The following is a 20,365-nucleotide window of genomic DNA, read 5'->3' on the forward strand; positions in this document are numbered from 1 at the left end:
TTAACTTGTTGACAAGAATACTGTGGGAGACCGTATCAAAAGCTTTGCTAAAGTCAAGGAATAACACATCTACTGCTTTCCCCTCATTTACAGAGCCAGTTATCTCACCATAGAAGGCAATTAGGTTAGTCAGGCATGACTTGTCCTTGGTGAATTCATGCTGACTGTTCCTGATCACTTTCCTCTCCTCTAAGTGCTTCAGAATTGATTCCTTGAGGACCTGCTCCATGATTTTTCCAGGGACTGAGTTGTGGCTGACTGTCCTGTAGTTCCTCAGATCCTCTTTCTTCCCTTTTTTAAAGATGGGCACTTCATTAGCCCTTTTCCAGTCTTCTGGGACCTCCCCCAATCACCATGAGTTTTCAAAGATACTCATGAGGATGAGGCATTGGGGGTGAAGGAGAGTGCTCTGGGCTAGGATTGAGAGGTTTGGAGGGTGGGAGGAGGATCATGGGTGCAGGCTTCGGGTGGCTGTTACCTCAAGCAGCTCCCGGAAGCAGCATTATGTCCCCCCCCACTCCTGGCTCCTATGTGGATGCACGGTCAGGTGGCTCTGCGCACTGCCCCATTCGTAGGCACTACCCCCACAGCTCCCATTGGCCATGGTTTCTGGCCAATGGCAGCTACAGAGCCAGTGCTTGGGGCGGGGTCAGCATGTAGAGCCTCCTGATTGCCCCTATGCATAGGAGCGGGAGCGGGGACATACTGCTGCTTCTGGGAGCTGTGTGGAGCTAGAGCGGGCAGGGAGCCTACCTTAGCCCCGCTGCATGGCTGACCGGACTTATAATGGCCTGGTCAGAGGTGCTGACCAGAGCCCGCCAGGGTACCTATTTGACCAAGCAAATACCGGACACCTAGCAACCCTATTGTTCACAGTAAAAACCTATAGAGAGCTAGAAGGAGATGGCATCCCTGTGGCATCTGTTCAGCTCTTTCTCAGTTGTGAACCTCAAACCCTCTCAAAGGGATGATTCTACTCCCCAACTTCTTGGAAATGATGGAAGAGGAGACCGTTCCTGTCCACTGTCTGGAGTGAGGTTGGGGTTGTGTTCATAAATACATATTTCTGGGTGGTCATGAAAACACGGTGCAGGAATGTTAGAAAAGCACTGTCTGCTTAGAAGAATGGGATTATTTCAACATCCATTTTTGACTAGATGTGACCTATGAATCCTAAGCAATTTTTCAGTTATAAATGAATTAGTAATTTATAATCAAATCCATCAGGCCTTACTCAGGTTAAACTCCCATTAACTTCTGTGGAAGTTCAGACTGAGTGCAGACTGCACATCCTGTAACAACAGAACCACTACACTGATTTCCACCTGGATAGTTCAGTTGTTGGGGGTGCTCTGTGCCCAACGTCAAATAGTGAGTTAGTGGCAGAATCAGGAATAGAAGGAAAGGAATTTGGCACCAAGCCACCTGCTGTAACGACTGGAACACACTTTGCCTCCCTACACTTTTCAGCAAGGACATTTGTCATTCCTGCGTGTTAATTAAACTAGCAGTCCCTCCAATAAATGGTAATTAAAGGGCTATATTCTCTTCTCATTGCACTTGTGTAACTCAGATTAATATTAATTAGAGTTAGTGTACAGCAAAATATGTCAGTATTGTTGCTGCTAGACTACTCATTACATGTGTAAGAAGAAAGAACAGGAGTACTTGTGGCACCTTAGAGACTAACAAATTTATTTGAGCATTTGTTAGTCTCTAAGGTGCCACAAGTACTCCTGTTCTTTTTGCTGATACAGACTAACACAGCTGCTACTCTGAAACATGTGTAAGAAGGAATGTCTTACTATTTATATTAGGTCCCTAACCACAGATCTAAGTATCCCTGAACCTTGTATATGTCAGTGCCTCAGTGTAAAGACATGATTAACTCAGATTCACTAGTTGCTGTGCAATGTGAGCTGATATTGAACTTTGGGCAAGACCCCCATCCCTCTGGTGAGAGATGAAGTTGGAAACATAAAATTATCCTCCTCCATCTCCAGAAACACCAAGATAAGGGTGCCAGGGTAATGCCACTTGCCCTTATTTATGATGGCTCTGTACTAGTATGTTGGTTATTACATGGAAGTGTAATTTTCAGCCCCGTGTTTCAGCACGAGTGAACCTGGCCCATAGTTATGTGCACAGAGAGCTTGAAATATGACTCAGGCTTAAAAATATGCAGAAAAAACACATCCCACCTGTCATAAACATACAGCTAAGGGTAGCATAAAATCCCTCTTTACCCTGTAAGGGGTTAATTCCTCTTTTATCTGTAAAGGGTTAAGAAGTTCAGGTAACCTAGCTGACACCTGACCAAAAGGACCAATGAGGGGACAAGATACACCGCTACCTTGATATAACACCACCCGATATAACACGAATTTGGATATAACACGGTAAAGCAGTGATCCAGGGGGGTGGGGCTGCGCTCTCTGGTGGATGAAAGCAAGTTCAATATAACACGGTTTCACCTATAATGCGGTAAGATTTTTCGGCTCCTAAGGACAGCATTATATCGAGGTAGAGGTATGCTTTCAAATCTGGGGTGGGGGGAAACGGGCTTTATCTGTCTGTTCTGGGCTTTTGCTGGACATAGATCAAGGAAGCAAGCAACCCAGGTCCTATAAAGTTAGTAAGTATTTAGCAAGGAAATGCGTTAGTTTACTTTTATGTTGGCTTGTGTTTTCCTTTGTGTAAGAGGGTAATTCTTTTACCTTTTCTTTAATTAAAATTCTTCTTTTAAGAACCTGATTGATTCTTCATTGTTTTAAGATCCAAGGGTTTGGGTCTGTGTTCACGTGTACCAATTGGTGAGGATATTATTCTCAAGCCTCCCCAGGAAAGGGAGTGTAGGAGTTTGGGGGATTATTCTCAAGCCTGCCCAGGAAAAGGGGTGTAGGCGCTTGGGGGGATATTTGGGGAAGGTAGGGCTCCAAGTGGCCCTCCCTAAATGTTTGTTTAAATCACTTGGTGGTGGCAGTGTTACTTAATCCAAGGTATAAGAGAGAAATTGTGCCTTGGGGAGTTTTTAACCTAAGATGGTAGAAATAAACTTAGGGGGTCTTCATGCGGGTCCCCATGCCTGTACCCTAGAGTTCAGAGTGGGGAAGGAACCCTGACACCACCCATGAACAAACTTTTATTGTCCCTGAAGTAGGGCCTTTGTTATATCCTGTCATCCTTGATCCACAGGCTCAGTAATCTGAGATTTGTTGCTTTTCCTTCCATTTTTATTCATTTCCATTATTTTTAAATAGCTACACTTCTTATCTCTCTCCTCTTATCCCATCCTTCTAAGCTGACTTCTTTGTTGCAGTTATCACCTCCTTGTTCTAACAGCAACTGGCTTCTGACCCTCCCGTTTCCCATTTCAGCTTTCACGGCATGAAATGTGATTCTTTTACTAGTTAAAGCCTTACTTTCCTTTCACCAATCCTTGCTTCCATTCCTCTGTCTCCTTTCATTTTGTCCTCACATATTTCCACTTTTCAGTTTATCTCATGCCCCTTTCAGCTTAACCTGAACACTGTATACACAGAGCTGGAGACAGGCCTACAGTTAAAATTAGTTTCTCACATTGTTAAAAAGTACCATAGGAATAGAAAATAAATATTCTCCTTTTCATTTGATTTGCAACCAACATACAGACACTGCAGCAATCTTGTTTTCCATTATACAGTACTTTATCTCTAGTCTCCCTCTTCCCCCCCCAAAAAAATATTGCAAATAAGGGTTCCTTATTGTTAATGCCAGAACATGCATGGATATCATCTGCCATTTTTTAATGAAATTGTGAGCTACAACACTGTGGTAAAAGTTTCTCATTTTGTAAGAAAAGGTATGAGTTACGGACATTGTAATTGTCAGAATAGAGCGGTTCCCCAGCAGCAAGACAAAGAAGATTTTGGTGTGCTGGAGAGCAATATCTTATATGCAGTCTTTTTTTTTTCCCCCAGCATGGTGTATTGTGTTTCATAATGAGCAACGGAGAGCACTGTGTCTTAAAAGTTCAGCTTCAATTATGCAGGCAAGCTAGATTTATTGGCCAAGTTCAGTGAAATACAATGAAAATAAATGCACAGGAAGCTGCCCTTTCAAGTATTCCTTGAAAATAATGTTAATACATTTATTAATTTAAACATAAAAACAGACTTTTATATAATGTTTCTCAGTACAGTGTTACTAATAGTCTGAATAGCTGTTGTAAACATTTTTCAGGCTTTCAGATGCATTCTTTACTTGAAGAAAACAGAGTTCATATGAATACACCCATAGTGTTTGCCTGAGAGATATATGGAAGTTAAGTGGCTGTTAAGGAAAAACTTATTTACAATTTTTGGTTTAAAAAGTGCTCAGAATGCATAAAATTTAATTTCTGTACAGCGAATGACTTATAAGGACACACTAAATGCAAAAAGTAAATGCTGCTTATATTTCAGTTAGTGTCTTAAAGGACATCTAAGAATGCAATATGCTGTATAATTGTGGGAAGGGACACCTCATAGATGTTGTATTGAGGAGTCTGAGCAAATGAAATTGTAATGGAATTCTTGTTCAGGCTTTAGAAAATAGCTTTTTATTTTTTTTTCTAGAGATGCTACATCCATATAATTCATTACCTATTTGCACATCTTTCAGCAAGTCAATAATGAATCAATGAATTTAAACCTTTACACCATTTTTAGCATAACAAATATAATCAAGGGTGTTTTTCAGTGCTGTCCTTTTTATTGTTGTTTTCCTAAGGCATTTCTGTGGAGATACTCAGTGGTTCAAATGAATCATTTTGATTCTTTTCCCTGGCAGGTGTATGAGGCAGTCCCATGTTACACTGAGTGCAATCAGTATTCCTGGGTAGTAGAACCATGGTCGCCATGCAAAATCAACAGCGAACAAAATTCCCTCCACTGTGGAGACGGAATACAAACTAGAAAAATCAGGTGCGTGAAAAGAAAGGCATAATTATTTTAAATATAAAGAAGCTAAAACTTTTTTTTTCATAGGGAAAAAGTAACTGGACTTATGAAAGTGAATGTCCAACATCTCTGAAGTGGAAAGAGGTGTGCATTGACATGTAAAGGTTTACAGACAAAGCTGCTCTGAGATGCAGTTTTATTCATAGTCATAGAGTTAAAGGTCAGAAGGAACTATTAGATTATCTAGTCTGACCTCCTGTACATAATAGGTCACCAACACCATCCAGCACCTGCACACTAACCTAACAACTGAGATGAGACCAAAATATTACAACCTGCAAGAGTCTAGGCTATTATAAGCCGGGAAATGATTAGGTGAGATATGCTCAGATAATCCTGGAAAGTGACGTGAACCCACATGCTGCAGAGGAAGGCAAAAATTCCCGAAGATCACTGCCAATCTGTCCTGGAGAAAATTCCTTTCTGACCCCACATACGGTGATTAGCTAGACCCTGAGCATGTGAGCAAGAACCAGCCAGCCAAGCACCTATAGAATGTTACGATCGTGACTTCTTTGAAGTCAGACAGTGCCTATATTGGAACTCTTCCTTTGACATTCCAGCTGTATAGTAGAGCAGGCTAAACAACAAAATAACAATAAGGAAAAAATTTGGATTCACTAATATCTTTTTCAAATAAAATCCACCACATTCAGTCACTGTGATTTATGGAGTAATATTAATCATTTGCAAATATTTCACGCAACCACTAATTATTCAGGAAAGTATTCCTCTATCTCCAACTTTTCATGAATGTTACTAGTGATTATTGCTCCAAAAATTTATTCTGGAAGTGTGTTTATTATCTCATAGTCTCCTCTTTAAAACACTGTCTTCCAGTCAGGGAGCAGAAACAATATCATGTGACAGGTGACCAATTATTTATTCATATTCATATTCACACAAAGCAACAAGTCAAATTTAAAGCTTGCATCCCATAGTTTAAAATTATTCAATTATTATTGAATATTTACAAATAACAAATGCATACAGGAAGTCAGCATTGAGTTAGCATACGTTTGAAAGTAATTCTCTAAATTCATAATTAATATTATTTGTAACAAATAGTTTGATCAGCTTTACTGTGCAGACCCATGGTGTGTATATATATAATGGCTCATTTGGAAACATACAGATCTGTTGTCAATAAGCACGTCGGTTGTTCTCTACATTAAGCTGTTATCTACCAGATGTAATCGATTATTAATTTTTTTTCCCTGTAGATGTATAAATACTGCTGAGGATGGTGAAGGCGAGACTGTGCCCATTATGCTGTGTGATCAGTCTGAAATCCCTAATGAAGCCCAAAAGTGTAATCTTTACTGCCCTAATGAGTGTGTAATGTCTGACTGGGGACAATGGAGCCAGTGTCCACAGGTAAATGGGTTTTACAGTGTCTCTTAAGGGAATGTTTTCATGCCCGCTTCTCAGTTTCCTCTTCTTGAGTCACTTTAGGCTCCCTTTATATAGTACATGTTTCAGTAGCAAGGATAACTGACTTTCCAAGGGAAGTCAAGTTCAATGGATTCTACATCCAGACTGGTTAAATCTTGATGTTTTTAGATGTCTGCTATTTCTCCAAAGACTTTGCCTTAGAAAAACTAATTAGAAAAACACATAGCGATTATTTATGACAGATGGCCAGATTGCTCCTCCATTTGGACTGGTACCAAAGCAGGTACAAAGAGGATAGAGAGCAGCAGCTCCATGGCATATCTCCTGCTGACTCCTGATCCCAGGAAAGGCCATCTCTGCTGGGCACAGGGAAGTATTTTATAGGGGAGTTATATAACTCTCATAGGTATCTACAGGTCAACCATAGCACTGGAGCCACCTGGCTCTGGGAAAAGCAAGGTTGGGGCTGAGAAGATGACTGTTTTCCCCCCTCAAACCTGCAGAGAATTGCATTATCTGGCCCTGCTTCCTTCTCCACATCTTAAAACACTCTTGAGGCAGTGTTTGGGACAGCAATTAGTGAGAAGCCCATTCTTGCATGATTGAGCTATAGTGCCACGAGGAAAGGAGAGGACTGTGAATTGCGCAAAGGCACAGGCCACTATCCAAATGCCCTTTGTAAGTGTCCCTACATCCATGACGTTACCCCCAAACACTCCCTCCCAGAGAAAGATGGAAGGAAACTCTGACTCTTGTGCAAATTTCTGGTCCTGGTGGGTCCATAGCAGTGTTTCTCACTCACCAGTGTTATGATTCACACAATAATTGCCCAGCTTTACTTTATTATTTTAACTTAGAAAAATCAAGACAGGTTTTGTAACATACCTGTCTTGTGTAATTTACCTATATGAGAGCACTGTACTTAAATGACAGATAAACATTGTCCCTGTGTTACAGGGTTCATTATCAAAAGTGTGATCAATGATTGGGCATGTGTTTCCATTATTGCAGGCACAGAAAGTTTCCTTGCACAGTCAGGCAAGCTTCTCTTCTTCCACATGGGGACATGTCAAATAAAAATTGTATTTTCATTCCTGTACTTACCTCTAGTGCAGCAGGGCTTTGATGCAGTATAACACTTTGTTCCAAACCCATATCTGTTTCTTGGATAGCTTTTCAAAATCCCATTGTGATAGCAGCAGCTAGTCTTGGGAAATGTCTTTTTCTTCACCAGCGAGTGTTTCCAGGAATGGAATTAGTTGTTGTTTGTGCTATCATGGAATGACCAACTCTGTAAATGTTTCCCTTTTGTCCTATGTTGTGTGACAGACTCACCATTGGAAGGTGCTAAACAAGAAATTTTAGGGCATTAGAAGTGTCAGCATCAATTCAGTTTACTGAACAGACTGTTTGCTTTTAAAAGTTATGCTACCCACTTGCTGTGAAGCACCTATATATAGGTGCTTAACAGACATAAAATGTCTTTGTCTTGAAGAGTTTATAAAGTGAGGTCTGATCTTGCAAAAGCAACTAACAAACATGGTTCTTACTACTATAAGTTGTCCCACATGCTCAGTGGGGCTACTCATGTGAATAAGAATTACAGGATCAGATTTGTTTGCACCTATGAACAGGGCCAGCTCCAGGCACCAGCCCAGCAAGCAGCTGCTTGGGGCAGCCAATGGAGAGGGGTGGCACATCCGGGTCTTCGGCAGCAATTCGACGGTGGGCCCCTCACTCCCTCTCGGAGCAAAGGACTAGCCGCCGAATTGCCGCCGAAGACTGAAGCGGCAGCGGTAGAGCAGCAGATCGCGATCGCGGCTTTTTTTTTTTCCTTTTTGCTGCTTGGGGTGGCAAAAACCCTGGAGCCGGCCCTGCCTATGAATACTACCAACCCACAACTACGACCAGCACAAGGATCTGTGTGAGGAGATTCTGTAGTAAGGAGGCAGGTGTCTGGTTCTAGGTTGGGGAAAATCTGCACAGGGGAGGAAATACTGTGGAGTGTGATTGTGGTGTAGCGTCCTGGCTGGTGAGCCAGCTAGTCCTCCTGCATTGTGAATCTTGGCCAAGAAACTATACAAGCTAGATAAAATATATTGTTAGTTTAAATACACTTCAGTGAAGGAAAAGCAGGGATTTTAGCTTTAGGAATTATGTTCTGGATTTATATTCCTGAACTGTGTATACAGCTGGCCTAACAAACTAATGACAACTAATGGGTGGGAATATTAAGTGTAGGCAGTAGCTTGTTTGGGTCTGAGACTTATTAAATGATGTTCCAAGTACAATCTACTAATCAAACAGAGACTCAGTTTTCAGCTCTATCACTAAGCCAACCATTCAAGTGGTGACATGAAAGAGGATTCCCGTGGTAGAGACGGTACTTTGGGTTCTAAGGAATAAAAGCTGGACCAAGTCTCAGTCATAACATTTTGAACTGCCAAATGCATGAGGTCTTAAACTTTGTGCTACAAAGAACAGAAATAGACATCAAGTTTTCTTTCAGGTGGGGACAAGGATTATTTTAGGAAAAAGCAATGCATGTCACCTTTTATGATGAGCGTGTTGAAACTCAGAGGTTAAAAAACCTCCAACTTTTAACCACTGTGAGAAGATATCATTTCTGATCACACTGCTACAAAAATTACATGACAGCACCAGTGAAACAAAATTTCTAGTACTGACCCTGCAAAACCTCTTCCAGGGCAGCTGTACTACCGTAATTAAATATCCATCCTGACTTCAGTTAAATGGGTATCCTGTGTCAGGAGTTATCCAGGTCTTTGAGGTATAACTTCAGTATCTCTGGTTGACAACATGCATATTGTGAGGTCTTAACTCAGACTGAAATCTGTGCACAGAGGACTCTGAATACTTGATGTAAATTGTGAAATGAAGATGATCCTTTTCTTCAAGCATTTTAGAGAGTCACCAAGACATTCAACTCCTATGCTATTTTGAGTAACACAGATAATTAAACAGCTCTGTTTCTTAACAGCAAAGAGGGCACTGGTCTTCATGGGTAAATTTTTCAGAATTGTTCACTATTGACCTAATATAGCTCTCATATGAGTCAGTGATAACTTCAGTGAGAACAGAGCGAGGCCGGCGCTGAGCACATTTGAAAATCCTACTGTTATATTTCATTAAGCAAAATAACAGGCATTTTAGGTGCTGAATGCCCTCAACTCCCAAAGTGTCAGAGTCGGAGAAATGAAATGAGAACTCAGGACTTGTCACTTGCCCCATAGTCAAAGGACATTGGCTCAGTGGGAGTTCAAAGCCCTCCGTGCCATGCAAGAAGTGCTCTGTGCCTCACCAGTCCTAACAGAACTATGAGACCACTTTGGAGACTTTGAAGAGATGAGGATCCTGAGTAGAACTAGAATACCTTGGTTTGTATCACAGGTACTTCAATAAAAGCAAATACTATAGGAAGATAGGGAGTATGATGATTCAAGTAGAGAACTGGGAATCAGGATGCCTCAGTTCTCATTTCTGTTCACTGACGCACTTTGTGATCTTGGGAAAATCACTTAACCTCCTTGTATTTCAATTTAATCATTTCTAAAATGGGTATAATAATTAAGAACACCTTCTTCACAAGTTGCTTGGAGGTTTAATTAAATTGTGATTGTAAAATGCACTGATATCCTTTGATGAAAGTTGTTATATGGATGTAAATTATTAACAGCACTAGTTGACAGACAAACTTAGGCTCTGACAATTTTCTATAGCGGCACCACTTTTGGAATAAAATAAGTTTGGACACTACAGAGTAAACAAGGCTCTATCAAAGAGTGAAAAGCAAATCACTGTGGTTTTTACAAATTTCTAGAATAGTTGCTCATATTGACAATGGTGTTGCTGATGACAGACATAAAGAAATTGGAGGTGGTTGTATTGTATGTGAACACAGAGTGACCAATGAAAAACATTAGATTGAGATACTAAAGGGTACGTTTTCAGCAAGGCCTCTACCATGCTTCTTGCATATGCACCTATAAATACATGTGCCCAAGTTTTGCAGGTGCAGACATTTGCATGTGAATAGCTTTTGAATGTGTAAAGTGTACACACAAGTATTTTGTATGCACAAAGTGAAGGTATTTGTTATTGTGACCTTTATTTACCCACGGGATAAGCACAGCATGGACAATGGTGATGCGTGCTTCCTCATGACACTTCAGCCAACATATTTCAAACAATCTTCGTCTAGGAGTGATAACATATTTTCATTTCAAAGTATGTCAGATCCATGGGTTCCCTACTGATACTGCCAACACTGCTGCCAGTTACTGTTGTTTATGATGGCAGTTTTTGTACTGTGGACAGCTGTCCACAAAGAAATGAACTGAAATATTTTCTCATTCCATTTAGGTCACCAAAAAAATTTCAGTGGTAGAACTGTGAAATTATTTTAAATGATTTTGGGTTAGATTATGAGACATTTAAAATAGGGGATAGCAAATTTATTAATCATGGATCAATTAGTATACTCTCAAGGCAAAGCATGATTGTCAAAATTATACATATGCGGCCTGATCTTCCTCCCATTAAAATCAACGGGAAAACTTCCACTGACTGCTGTCGTGCAGTACTGAGCCCTTTTAAAGAAGATATTGAAAACGATGACCAAGTTGAGGTTTATACTGATTTCTGAGAGGACAAAGTACAGTCATAGCTAAACTTAAGTGAAATTAAAAACTGTTGTTTGGTAGAATTATATACCACAGAGGTTGCTGTTTTGTTGAATACAATTTTCAACCCTCACAGTTTTGCTTTATTCAAAATTGCAACAAAATGGCTGTTTTCAAATGGAAAATGTGTGAAACACAAGTTTTTGGCTTTCAATGCAAGACCGTTTTCACTTAAAAATGGAACTATTTCAAGAAATTGGATACATGATTTATTCAAATATTTATCAAAATTTTGAATGAGATTGTCTCAAAATGCAAAAGAAAAAACTCAGACAAGCCTTTTTGTGTGTGTGTGTGTGTGTGTGTGTGTGTATATATATGGTTTGAAATATTTCACACAGATTTAGTGATAGATTTTTGTGAGACAGGTTGCCAGAAAGTATTGTAGAAAATTGTAGACTCACAAGAGTTGCTTCTCCATCCCCATGATATTTGTGGTTCTCTTGAGAATTGTCAGTGTTCATGAAACTTCTTAGCAGTTGACAGGACTAAATGGCCACCATGTCATAGCTATCTCTGAAATGACCCACCCTTTTGAGTCTTAGATTGAAAAATACTTGATTATGATTCTTATCATGGTAGAATTCCTTCCCAGGCACCTGGGTGTACTGCCTTTTCTTGAATTCAAGTGCTTTGGATATTGATTGATAATAAACTTGTTTCAGTAGGAGATTCACAGAATCATAGCAGTTGGACATGGATCTCTTAGACCAGGGGTAGGCAACCTTTGGCACAGGTGCCAAAGGCGGCACGCGAGCTGGTTTTCAAGGCACTCACATTGCCCAGGTGTTGGCCACCGGCAGGGCCACCCAGAGGGGGGGGCAAGTGGGGCAATTTGCCCCAGGCCCTGGGCTCCTTGGGGCCCCCCAAGAGAACGGTTGAGGCTCCCGCCCCGGCCCCTCCCCTCTCCCGGAGCCTCAGCGCATCCAGGAGTGTCTCTGGACAGCGCTGCAGCGTGGCTCCAGAGGGGCCTGAGCCCCGCCCCGCTCAGAGCCGTGTGGTAAGAGGGCGGGTCTGGGAGCTCCAGGCTGAGCTCAGCTCCCTCCGCTCAGCCTGGAGCTCGCAGCCCCGCCCCGTTACCACGCGGCTCTGAGTGGGGCGGAGCTCAGGCCCCGACAGATCCACGCTGCACCGCTGTTCTGTTCAGGGACGCTCCTGGACACAACGCGCTGAGGCTCTGGGTGAGGGCGGGGCCGGGGGGGTTGGATAAAGGGGCAGGGAGTCCCACGGACAGTCAGGGCACAGGGAGGGGGCAGAGGTCGGGGGGGCGGTCAGGGGACACGGAATGTGGGGGTTGGATCGTGGGCCTTCCAGGGGTCTGTCAGGACTCAGCGGGGGGTGGATAGGGGTCAGGGAAGTCAGGGGACAGGGAGCAGGGGTGGAGTCCTGGGGTAGTGGTGGTGGTGGTGGGGTCTCTGGGGGATGGTGAGGCGCAAGGAGCAGGATGGGTTAGGGATTCTGAGGGGGGCAGGCAGTCGGGGGGCAGGAAGTGGGTGGGGGTCAGATAGGGGGCAGGGCCAGTCTGTTCGGGAGGCACAGCCTTCCCTACCCTAAAGCTCATTCAGCAGTTTGAGGCTTGCAGAAGAGCCAAGCTGTTAGCTTTTCCATTAGGGCTACCATCCCTTTCACTTTTCTCAAATGCCAAAATTATCGTCTATATTTAATTTCAGTGCCATAGGGAGATTCATGTCACGGGAGGGTAGCTTCATTTAAAAGTAGCCACTGGGAGAGGGATCACATGAGAAGAGCAATATCCTGCACCACCTTCCCAACCCTACCAAGGGAGACCCGTCCCCTGCATTCCCTGAGGCTTCAGAGGGGTTAATTCAGTGGTTCTCAAACTTGTGTCCTGGTGACCCCTTTCACATAGCAAACCTCTGAGTGCGACCCCTCCCACCTTATAGATTGAAAACACTTTTTTATATATTATTATAAATGCTGGAGGCAAAGCGGGGTTTGAGGTGGAGGCTGACAGCTCACGGCCCCCAGTAATAACCTTGTGACCCCCTGAGGGGTCCCTACCCCCAGTTTGAGAACCCCTGGGTTAATTTAATTTTAGCGCCCTCTGTCCATTCACATGCAGGTGCTATTTTGAGCATGTCAGTTTTCACAACATAGGCTCATCCCAGATTCTGGAACAAGCTCAAATGCTCAGTTCGTGGAGTATGTACATAAGCTATACTAAAGACAAACCCACAGTAACTGTCTCCAGTTTGTGAGGGACCCCATGGAGCCAGTCTCTAGGAAACAGATAAATGCATGGAGGTTAAGTCCATTAATGGCTATTAGCCAGGATGGGTAATGAATGGTGTCCCTAGCCTCTGTTTGTTAGAGGGTGGAGAGAACTTGATCATTACCTGTTAGGTTCACCCCTTCTGGAGCACTTGGCATTGGCCATTGTCAGTAGATAGGATACTGGGCTGGATGGACCTTTGGTTTGACCCAGTATGGCTGTTCTTATGTTCTAACCTAAATGAACCCAAAGTTACGGAGACAGATATGAGTCAAGGAAGCCAGCAGAGTATCAGAAACCTGGAAAAATCTCTGACTGGATGGGCTCAGGTGTTTGGTCACAAGCTGAGGTGGTTCAAAAGCTTTGGATTTTTTTAAGCAGAATTTTTTACTGTTTCTTTAAACAATCAAACACAGCAAGCAGCAAATATTTGGCCACACACTTCTGAAACCCCAAACCATATTCAGGTTTTGGCAGACTAATTTCAGCTTTTCAATTAAAAAAAACACAACAAATTTTGAAGGAAAGCAGACATTGAACATGATTTTTTTTCTGCTTTTTAAAAACCCCTAGTTTTCGATCTAGAAAAAGTTTTGACGGAAAATATTTGTCCAACCCTTTTAATGAGCTTTAGTGCCTTTTAGCACTAGCTGATTCTGAGAACCAGTGATACCTTGTAAAGAAGTTTTCTCAAAACTGGGTTTGTGCCGAGATGCAGAAGGTTTATTTTTCCCAGGGCCGCTCATGTGGGGGAGCAAGTGGGGCAATTTGCCCGGGCCCCACAGGGGCCCCCATGAGACTATAGTATTGCAATTTTTTTTATGGAAGAGGCCCCCAAAATTGCTTTGCCCCAAGCCCCTTGAATCCTCTGGGCGGCCCTGGCCACCAGTGCGGGGGGCTCTATATTTTAATTTAATTTTAAATGAAGCTTCTTAAACATTTTAAAAACCTTATTTACTTTACATACAATGATCGTTTAGTTATATATTATAGACTTATAGAAAGAGACCTTTCTATAAATGTTAAAATGTATTACTGGCACATGAAACCTTAAATTAGAGTGAATAAATGAAGACTCAGCACACCACCTCTGAAAGGTTGCCGACCCCTGCAGACCATCCAGTCTATTCCTTGTCAATGAAGGATTGTTCCCTGTGGTGTACTTTTTAGTATCTTGTTCAATATAGTTTTATATGTCCTCTTCCTCTTGTGGATTCCTAACCTTCAAGACACTGTGTGCCCTTGACTCCTCTTGAAATCAGTCGGACTTGAAAGTGGCCAGTGCTCAAATAATGGACTCCTCAATACTTCTTTCACCTGATATATTTGTAAAAGGCCTTATTTATACTACTTTGGTTATCATAAACTTTGATTTTTTTTCCCCCGCTCTTCTCTTTTCTGGACACCTCCTCTGAATCTAAGAATTTGTGTTTGTTTGCTCACTCCATTTTCTGTTTCCAGTGTGGTTTTGATTCATTTCAGATTTTTCTGCAGCTCCATCTTGCATTCGTTTTTTCCAGTTGAACTGCAGCTTGTTGTACTTTGGTTATAGTGCCTTTAGGGATTGCCTATAGGGATTTCCCACCATTACTGCTCAGTGGCTGATTTTAATATTTCTTCCCATTGTATGCTACCTTTCTCAATTACCCAAGATGTGCCTTTTTGAAATCTAATACCCAAATGTTGCTTTCTATCATTCCATTCTTTTCTTTGCTGAACCCAGTGAGTTCAAGGTTACTTATTCTAAGCTTCCCTATTATTCTGACATTCTCTTATCAGTAAGGAGTAAATCGAACATGGCTTCCACTGGTTGAAGACTGTCTTCTGGCCCATAAAGTTTTCTTCTTTGTAACTAAGGAACATCCATGTAGTTTCAACGCGAAGGCTTTAATTCATTTCAAAATAAAAACAGTTTGAAGCTTGCCTGTTTTGAAAAACCATTAAGAAATTAGATTGATTTGCATTTGGCTTTAGAGATTTCATATTAGTTCCAGTTACAATAATGTGTTCAGACATCATTTGATTGCTCAAAGAACTAGCCAAACAGTCCAGAAACTGAAACTCTGCCATCTCTGTTAAATATTCAGTGATCAAATAACATGCAGTACCTACAGTGTCTTGACTGTGTATTCATCTGACTTGGAAATGTAATTAATTGACTTCAATTGAATTCATCAAAGCATTTTAAGCTGAGTTAATATGCAAGTTGTGCTGCAAGTCCCTGGAATAATTATCTCAATTTTATTTCGTTAGCTCTCTGCTATCATGCTGATAACAGCCATAGCCCCCATATCAGATCTGAGTGACCTCCTTGTTTGCCTCAGCTGTTGGCATTTACAGTAAAGAGTCTGAAATTAGTTAATTATACAAGGTTACATATATACTCAGTGAGAGCAGCTGTTCCTACTTCAGTGGTTGTTCTCCACATGGTGGTGCCATATATGTAACAATTAAGTTATTATTCTCTTAAATCTGTATAGTGTTTAAATACCGACTGATTTTAAAAGTGGGAGCAAGAGATGTGGTTGGCTTGTAGACTTGGCATGGGCTTTAATTTTAGATGACAGGTCTGAATTGGTGGTGACTGGAAATGCTTTCCCTACAGAGGCAGTTGGAAATGAAATAGTGGTCTCATTTCTGTTCTTGATAAACAACGGTATACATTAGTAAAGTTTTCATCACAACTGATACCTTTATCAGTAGTCTGTTCAGAGGCTTCAAGACACAGAGACTGGAGTAAAGAATTAAATAGACGTGGAATTATATTTCCAAAACTAGAGATGGGCTATCCAAGTGGAGGGTGGGAAGTATTCTAGTCAGGGGACATTATGGGGAAAATTTACACTATTTCTGTTGGATAAATGAGTGCAAAGTTCTGCAGTTTAAGTAATGGAGTGGTAGCAAGAAACACTGGATTTCTAACTTCAGCTCTGCCACTAACTATGTATGCCTTGGGCAAATCACTTAGCCTGTCTAGGCCAAACACTGCCTGCAGTTACACACATGCCACCCTCTTGAAATCAATGAAATTGCATCGATATAAATGAGGTCAGAAGTTTTGCTCTCGCTCTTTGTTTTCCCACCTGTTAAATGAGGAAAATGTAATTCTCACCAGCAACTGCACACCGCACCATAGTGAGAATATGCTTCAGGTTGGCAGGTTGTCTGGTTGTCTGTATGCACCATAGTAACTCTAGCTCAGGAACCAATCCATGCAACAAACCTCGATGCCAACTCTGCCCACATATCTACACCAGCAACACCATCACAGGACCTAACCAGATCAGCCACACCATCACCGGTTCATTCACCTGCACATCCACCAATGTAATATATGCCATCATATGCCAGCAATGCCCCTCTGCTATGTACATCGGCCAAACTGGACAGTCTCTAAGGAAAAGGATAAATGGACACAAATCAGACATTAGGAATGGCAATATACAAAAACCTGTAGGAGAACACTTCAACCTCCCTGGCCACACAATAGCAGATCTTAAGGTGGCCATCCTGCAGCAAAAAAAACTTTAGGACCAGACTTCAAAGAGAAACTGCTGAGCTCCAGTTCATCTGCAAATTTGACACCATCAGCTCAGGATTAAATAAAGACTGTGAATGGCTTGCCAATTACACAACCAGTTTCTCCTCCCTTGGTTTTCACACCTCAACTGCTAGAACAGGGCCTCATCCTCCCTGATTGATCTAACCTCGTTATCTCTAGCTTGCTTCTTGCTTGCTTATATATACCTGTCCCTGGAAATTTCCACTACTTGCATCCGAAGAAGTGAGTATTCACACACGAAAGCTCATGCTGCAAAACATCTGTTAGTCTATAAGGTTCCACAGGATTCTTTGCTGCTTCTACAGAACCAGACTAACACGGCTACCCCTCTGATACATGAATAACGTAGCTGAAGTCGACATACTTAGATTGACTTACCGTGGTGTCTTCACCGCCGTGAGTTGACTGCTGCTGGTCCCCTGTTGACTCTGCCTGTGCCTCTCACGGCGCAGGAGTACAGGAGTTGACGGGAGAGCACTTGGGGGTCGATTTATCATGTCTATACTAGACGCGATAAATCGATCCCCACTAGATCGATCGTTGCCCACCGATCCAACGGGCAGTGTAGACATACCCTAATTTTAGGGCCTGAGCCTATTACCATTGAAGTTAAGACCAGAATTACCGTTTGTTTCAATGAAAACAGGATTGAGTGCCTGGATTGTCAGGGACCTTGTCTTGGAACTTGTCTGTAAAGGGTTTTCAATTAAGCCCCAGCTCTGCCTTCATTTTTGTAGGCTAAATATTTCACCTACAAATAATTCCCTCCCCCCCACAGTGAATTGGGGTAAAAATATTATTCATGGGATATGTAACTACGTGGTACAAAACAATAGTAGACATGAAAAATGAGATTTTTAAAGGCGTATATAGTAGTTAGGCACACAACTCCCATAAGTACTTTAATAACAACATATCTTGTTTTCAGACCCTGAATCTGCAGTCTTTTGGTTGCATTACTTTTTTCCCCTCCCTGCCTTTCAGCTTTACACCCACCAGTAGCCCACTGTGTGGAAAGAAACCACTGTTTATCAGTACAAATATAATGCAAATTATAGTGTAGATTCAAGTTACAATTCTTTTTCTCTACAAGAAACACAAGCTCATGCAGGGCACAATCCAACTGGACTACCTTACCAAGGGATAATCACTTACCTAACTAGTAAAAAGAAGATTAATCTTTGATCAAAGAAAATAATAGTTATTACTGGAACACTAGGAGAGAAAACAAACTCTTTGAAAAGACATTCAGTTATGACATCTATTTAATGGACTAAGATTTGTCAGAAGAGAAGAAACTCCATAAGATGCTGTTGAATCTCAGTAATACTTTTGTATGAAAAATATAAATTCATATATATTAGCAATGAACGAAAACTGTTAAGTCTTATCTAATCCATCTCCTTCTAAAACCGAGTTTTTCCCTGGGTATATTTCCTACTGCTTTCTCCAGCCTAGCGACAGATGTCTCAAATTATGAGGACTCTAACATTCTCACAGAACAGCATTTCAGAGCAAAGCACTCATGATATCTTATAATTTCTTCCTTTATAATACTATCCTTTCCCCTCTTTCTGCACTATCCAAATCTCTGCCCATGCCTTGGGCTTCACTCCCCTTAATCAGAGGAACCATCTCCTGCCTGACCCTCCTCTCTTATCTCCAGTCATCCTGAAAAGCTGCTGAATTCATCTTCCTGCTCAGCCCTTCCAACCATTTCACCTCCAGGTAAAACTGAATAATTTCCTTTGTTTCTTTTATGAGATCAAATTAAAGTGCCTCTTCTTCATCTTTAAGACCATATGAAAACTTGTCCTTGCTCATAGCTCCCTCCCTCTTCTCCTCTCACTCCCTATACTCCCAATAGTCGCTCTTTCCTTTCATCTCCTTCACTCTCAGCTTTGTGGCCCCTGATCTTGCATCAATCTCTCTTCATGTGTATCCCTAGCCTGCCTCTTCAAAATCCATTCCTTCCAGGAATTATTCCTAGGGTACGTCCATACTACCCGCCCGGGTCGGCGGGTAGCGATCGACTTCTCGGAGTTTGATATATCGCGTCTCATCTAGACGCGATATATCGAACTCCGAATGCGCTCCCGTCGACTCCAGAACTCCACCACCGCGAACAGCGGTGGCGGAGTCGACGGGGGAGCCGCAGACTTCGATCCCGCGCCGTGAGGACGGGTAAGTACTTCGAACTAAGGTACTTCGAGTTCAGCTACGCTATTCGCGTAGCTTAACTTGCGTACCTTAGTTCGAATCCCCCCCCCCCCAGTGTAGACCAGACCCTAGTTTGTTTTCCTCGGATAATTTCTAGTCTAGTTTAGATGGTAAGCTCTTTGGGGTGGGGACTCGTTTGGTGTACATACACTTATACGTTTGCAGAGCTGCTTAAGTCTCCCTTCTAAACACACTAATGTGCACTCTGCACCCATGTGCAAAGTCCAACTGACATCACTGTGACTCTACTAACAGGTACAGAAGTCTGCACTAGCAGATCCCAATGCAGGACCTAATGATCTAAACAGCTAGTGATTATGATACTAATAATATCACCATTAGGAGTTTTTCCTGCTATGCAACATAAATGTTTGTTTACATCACGCCTGCTGTGTATCACCCTAACTAATCCCTCTTCCTTCTTGGTGTTTACTATTTATACCTCTCAACTACTCACACACTGTTATACCCATCCTAGTTGATTAACCAGACTGTAAATATTTTATTCTTCTAGGCTGGATTTTCAAAGGTTCCTAAAAGAGTTAGGTATCCAAATCTCACTGAAGTTCCATGGGATTTGAGTACTCAGGCACAAAAGGGAGCTTTGAAAATACCAGCCTTAATTTTTTTAATTGCAAATCATTCCCTCCTGCCTCTTACTCAGTCCAAAAATATTTGCTTCAATTTTTTAAATAGTTAACATGAAAGAGTAAGGCCAGAAAATCAATTCTAGCACTACACTGACTTTTCAACTTAGGTAAAGGGAAATTTAACAAATAATGCTACCGAATATTAGTTACAGTTGGCATAGATTGCATTTTTGCATGTTTCCCATAGACTCAGCCTGATCAGTTGAACGTTTTCCCTTTAAGATCTTTTATTTTTCAGAGACAGTGGAAGCATTTAGTTTGTTGTTTATATTGTTGTTTCCAAACATCATGGCTCATCAGCACAACTGATCAAAATGAAGGCTATCAGAGATGCAGCAAACTACTTATTTATTTGGATATCAGTAAATGCAAGATGTACTCTGACCTGTTTGAATCATGGTTGTGCTGCTACCTGCTGTGGCTAGGAAGATACTTGAGTGGGAAAATAGCCCTACTTTCCAATAAATTTGTGTTCCAATTTGACAACATATAACAATGTGCTGTGCTGAGTTATGTTAATCTCCTATAATGGTGCACAACTGGATGATGCTATATCCCTGCGAAGAGTACATATTTTCTGCCTGCATATTATCCTGTTGAAGGAAACAGAAGCAGGTATTTCA

General features: G+C 41.7%; 1 protein-coding gene across 2 annotated transcripts in view; it reads left to right on the forward strand.

The window, feature by feature from the left end:
• Positions 1 to 20,365, forward strand: part of THSD7B (thrombospondin type 1 domain containing 7B) — a 529,157-nt gene that overhangs the window by 471,126 nt on the left and 37,666 nt on the right. For both annotated transcript variants that reach the window (XM_045031779.1, XR_006582520.1), the window contains exons 16-17: positions 4,810 to 4,943; positions 6,203 to 6,356. In XM_045031779.1, the coding sequence (XP_044887714.1) occupies positions 4,810 to 4,943; positions 6,203 to 6,356 (288 nt within the window). The remainder of the gene's footprint in view (positions 1 to 4,809; positions 4,944 to 6,202; positions 6,357 to 20,365) is intronic.

The sequence above is a fragment of the Mauremys mutica genome, chromosome 10 (genome assembly GCF_020497125.1).
Source record: "Mauremys mutica isolate MM-2020 ecotype Southern chromosome 10, ASM2049712v1, whole genome shotgun sequence".
NCBI classification, from domain to species: Eukaryota; Metazoa; Chordata; order Testudines; family Geoemydidae; genus Mauremys; species Mauremys mutica.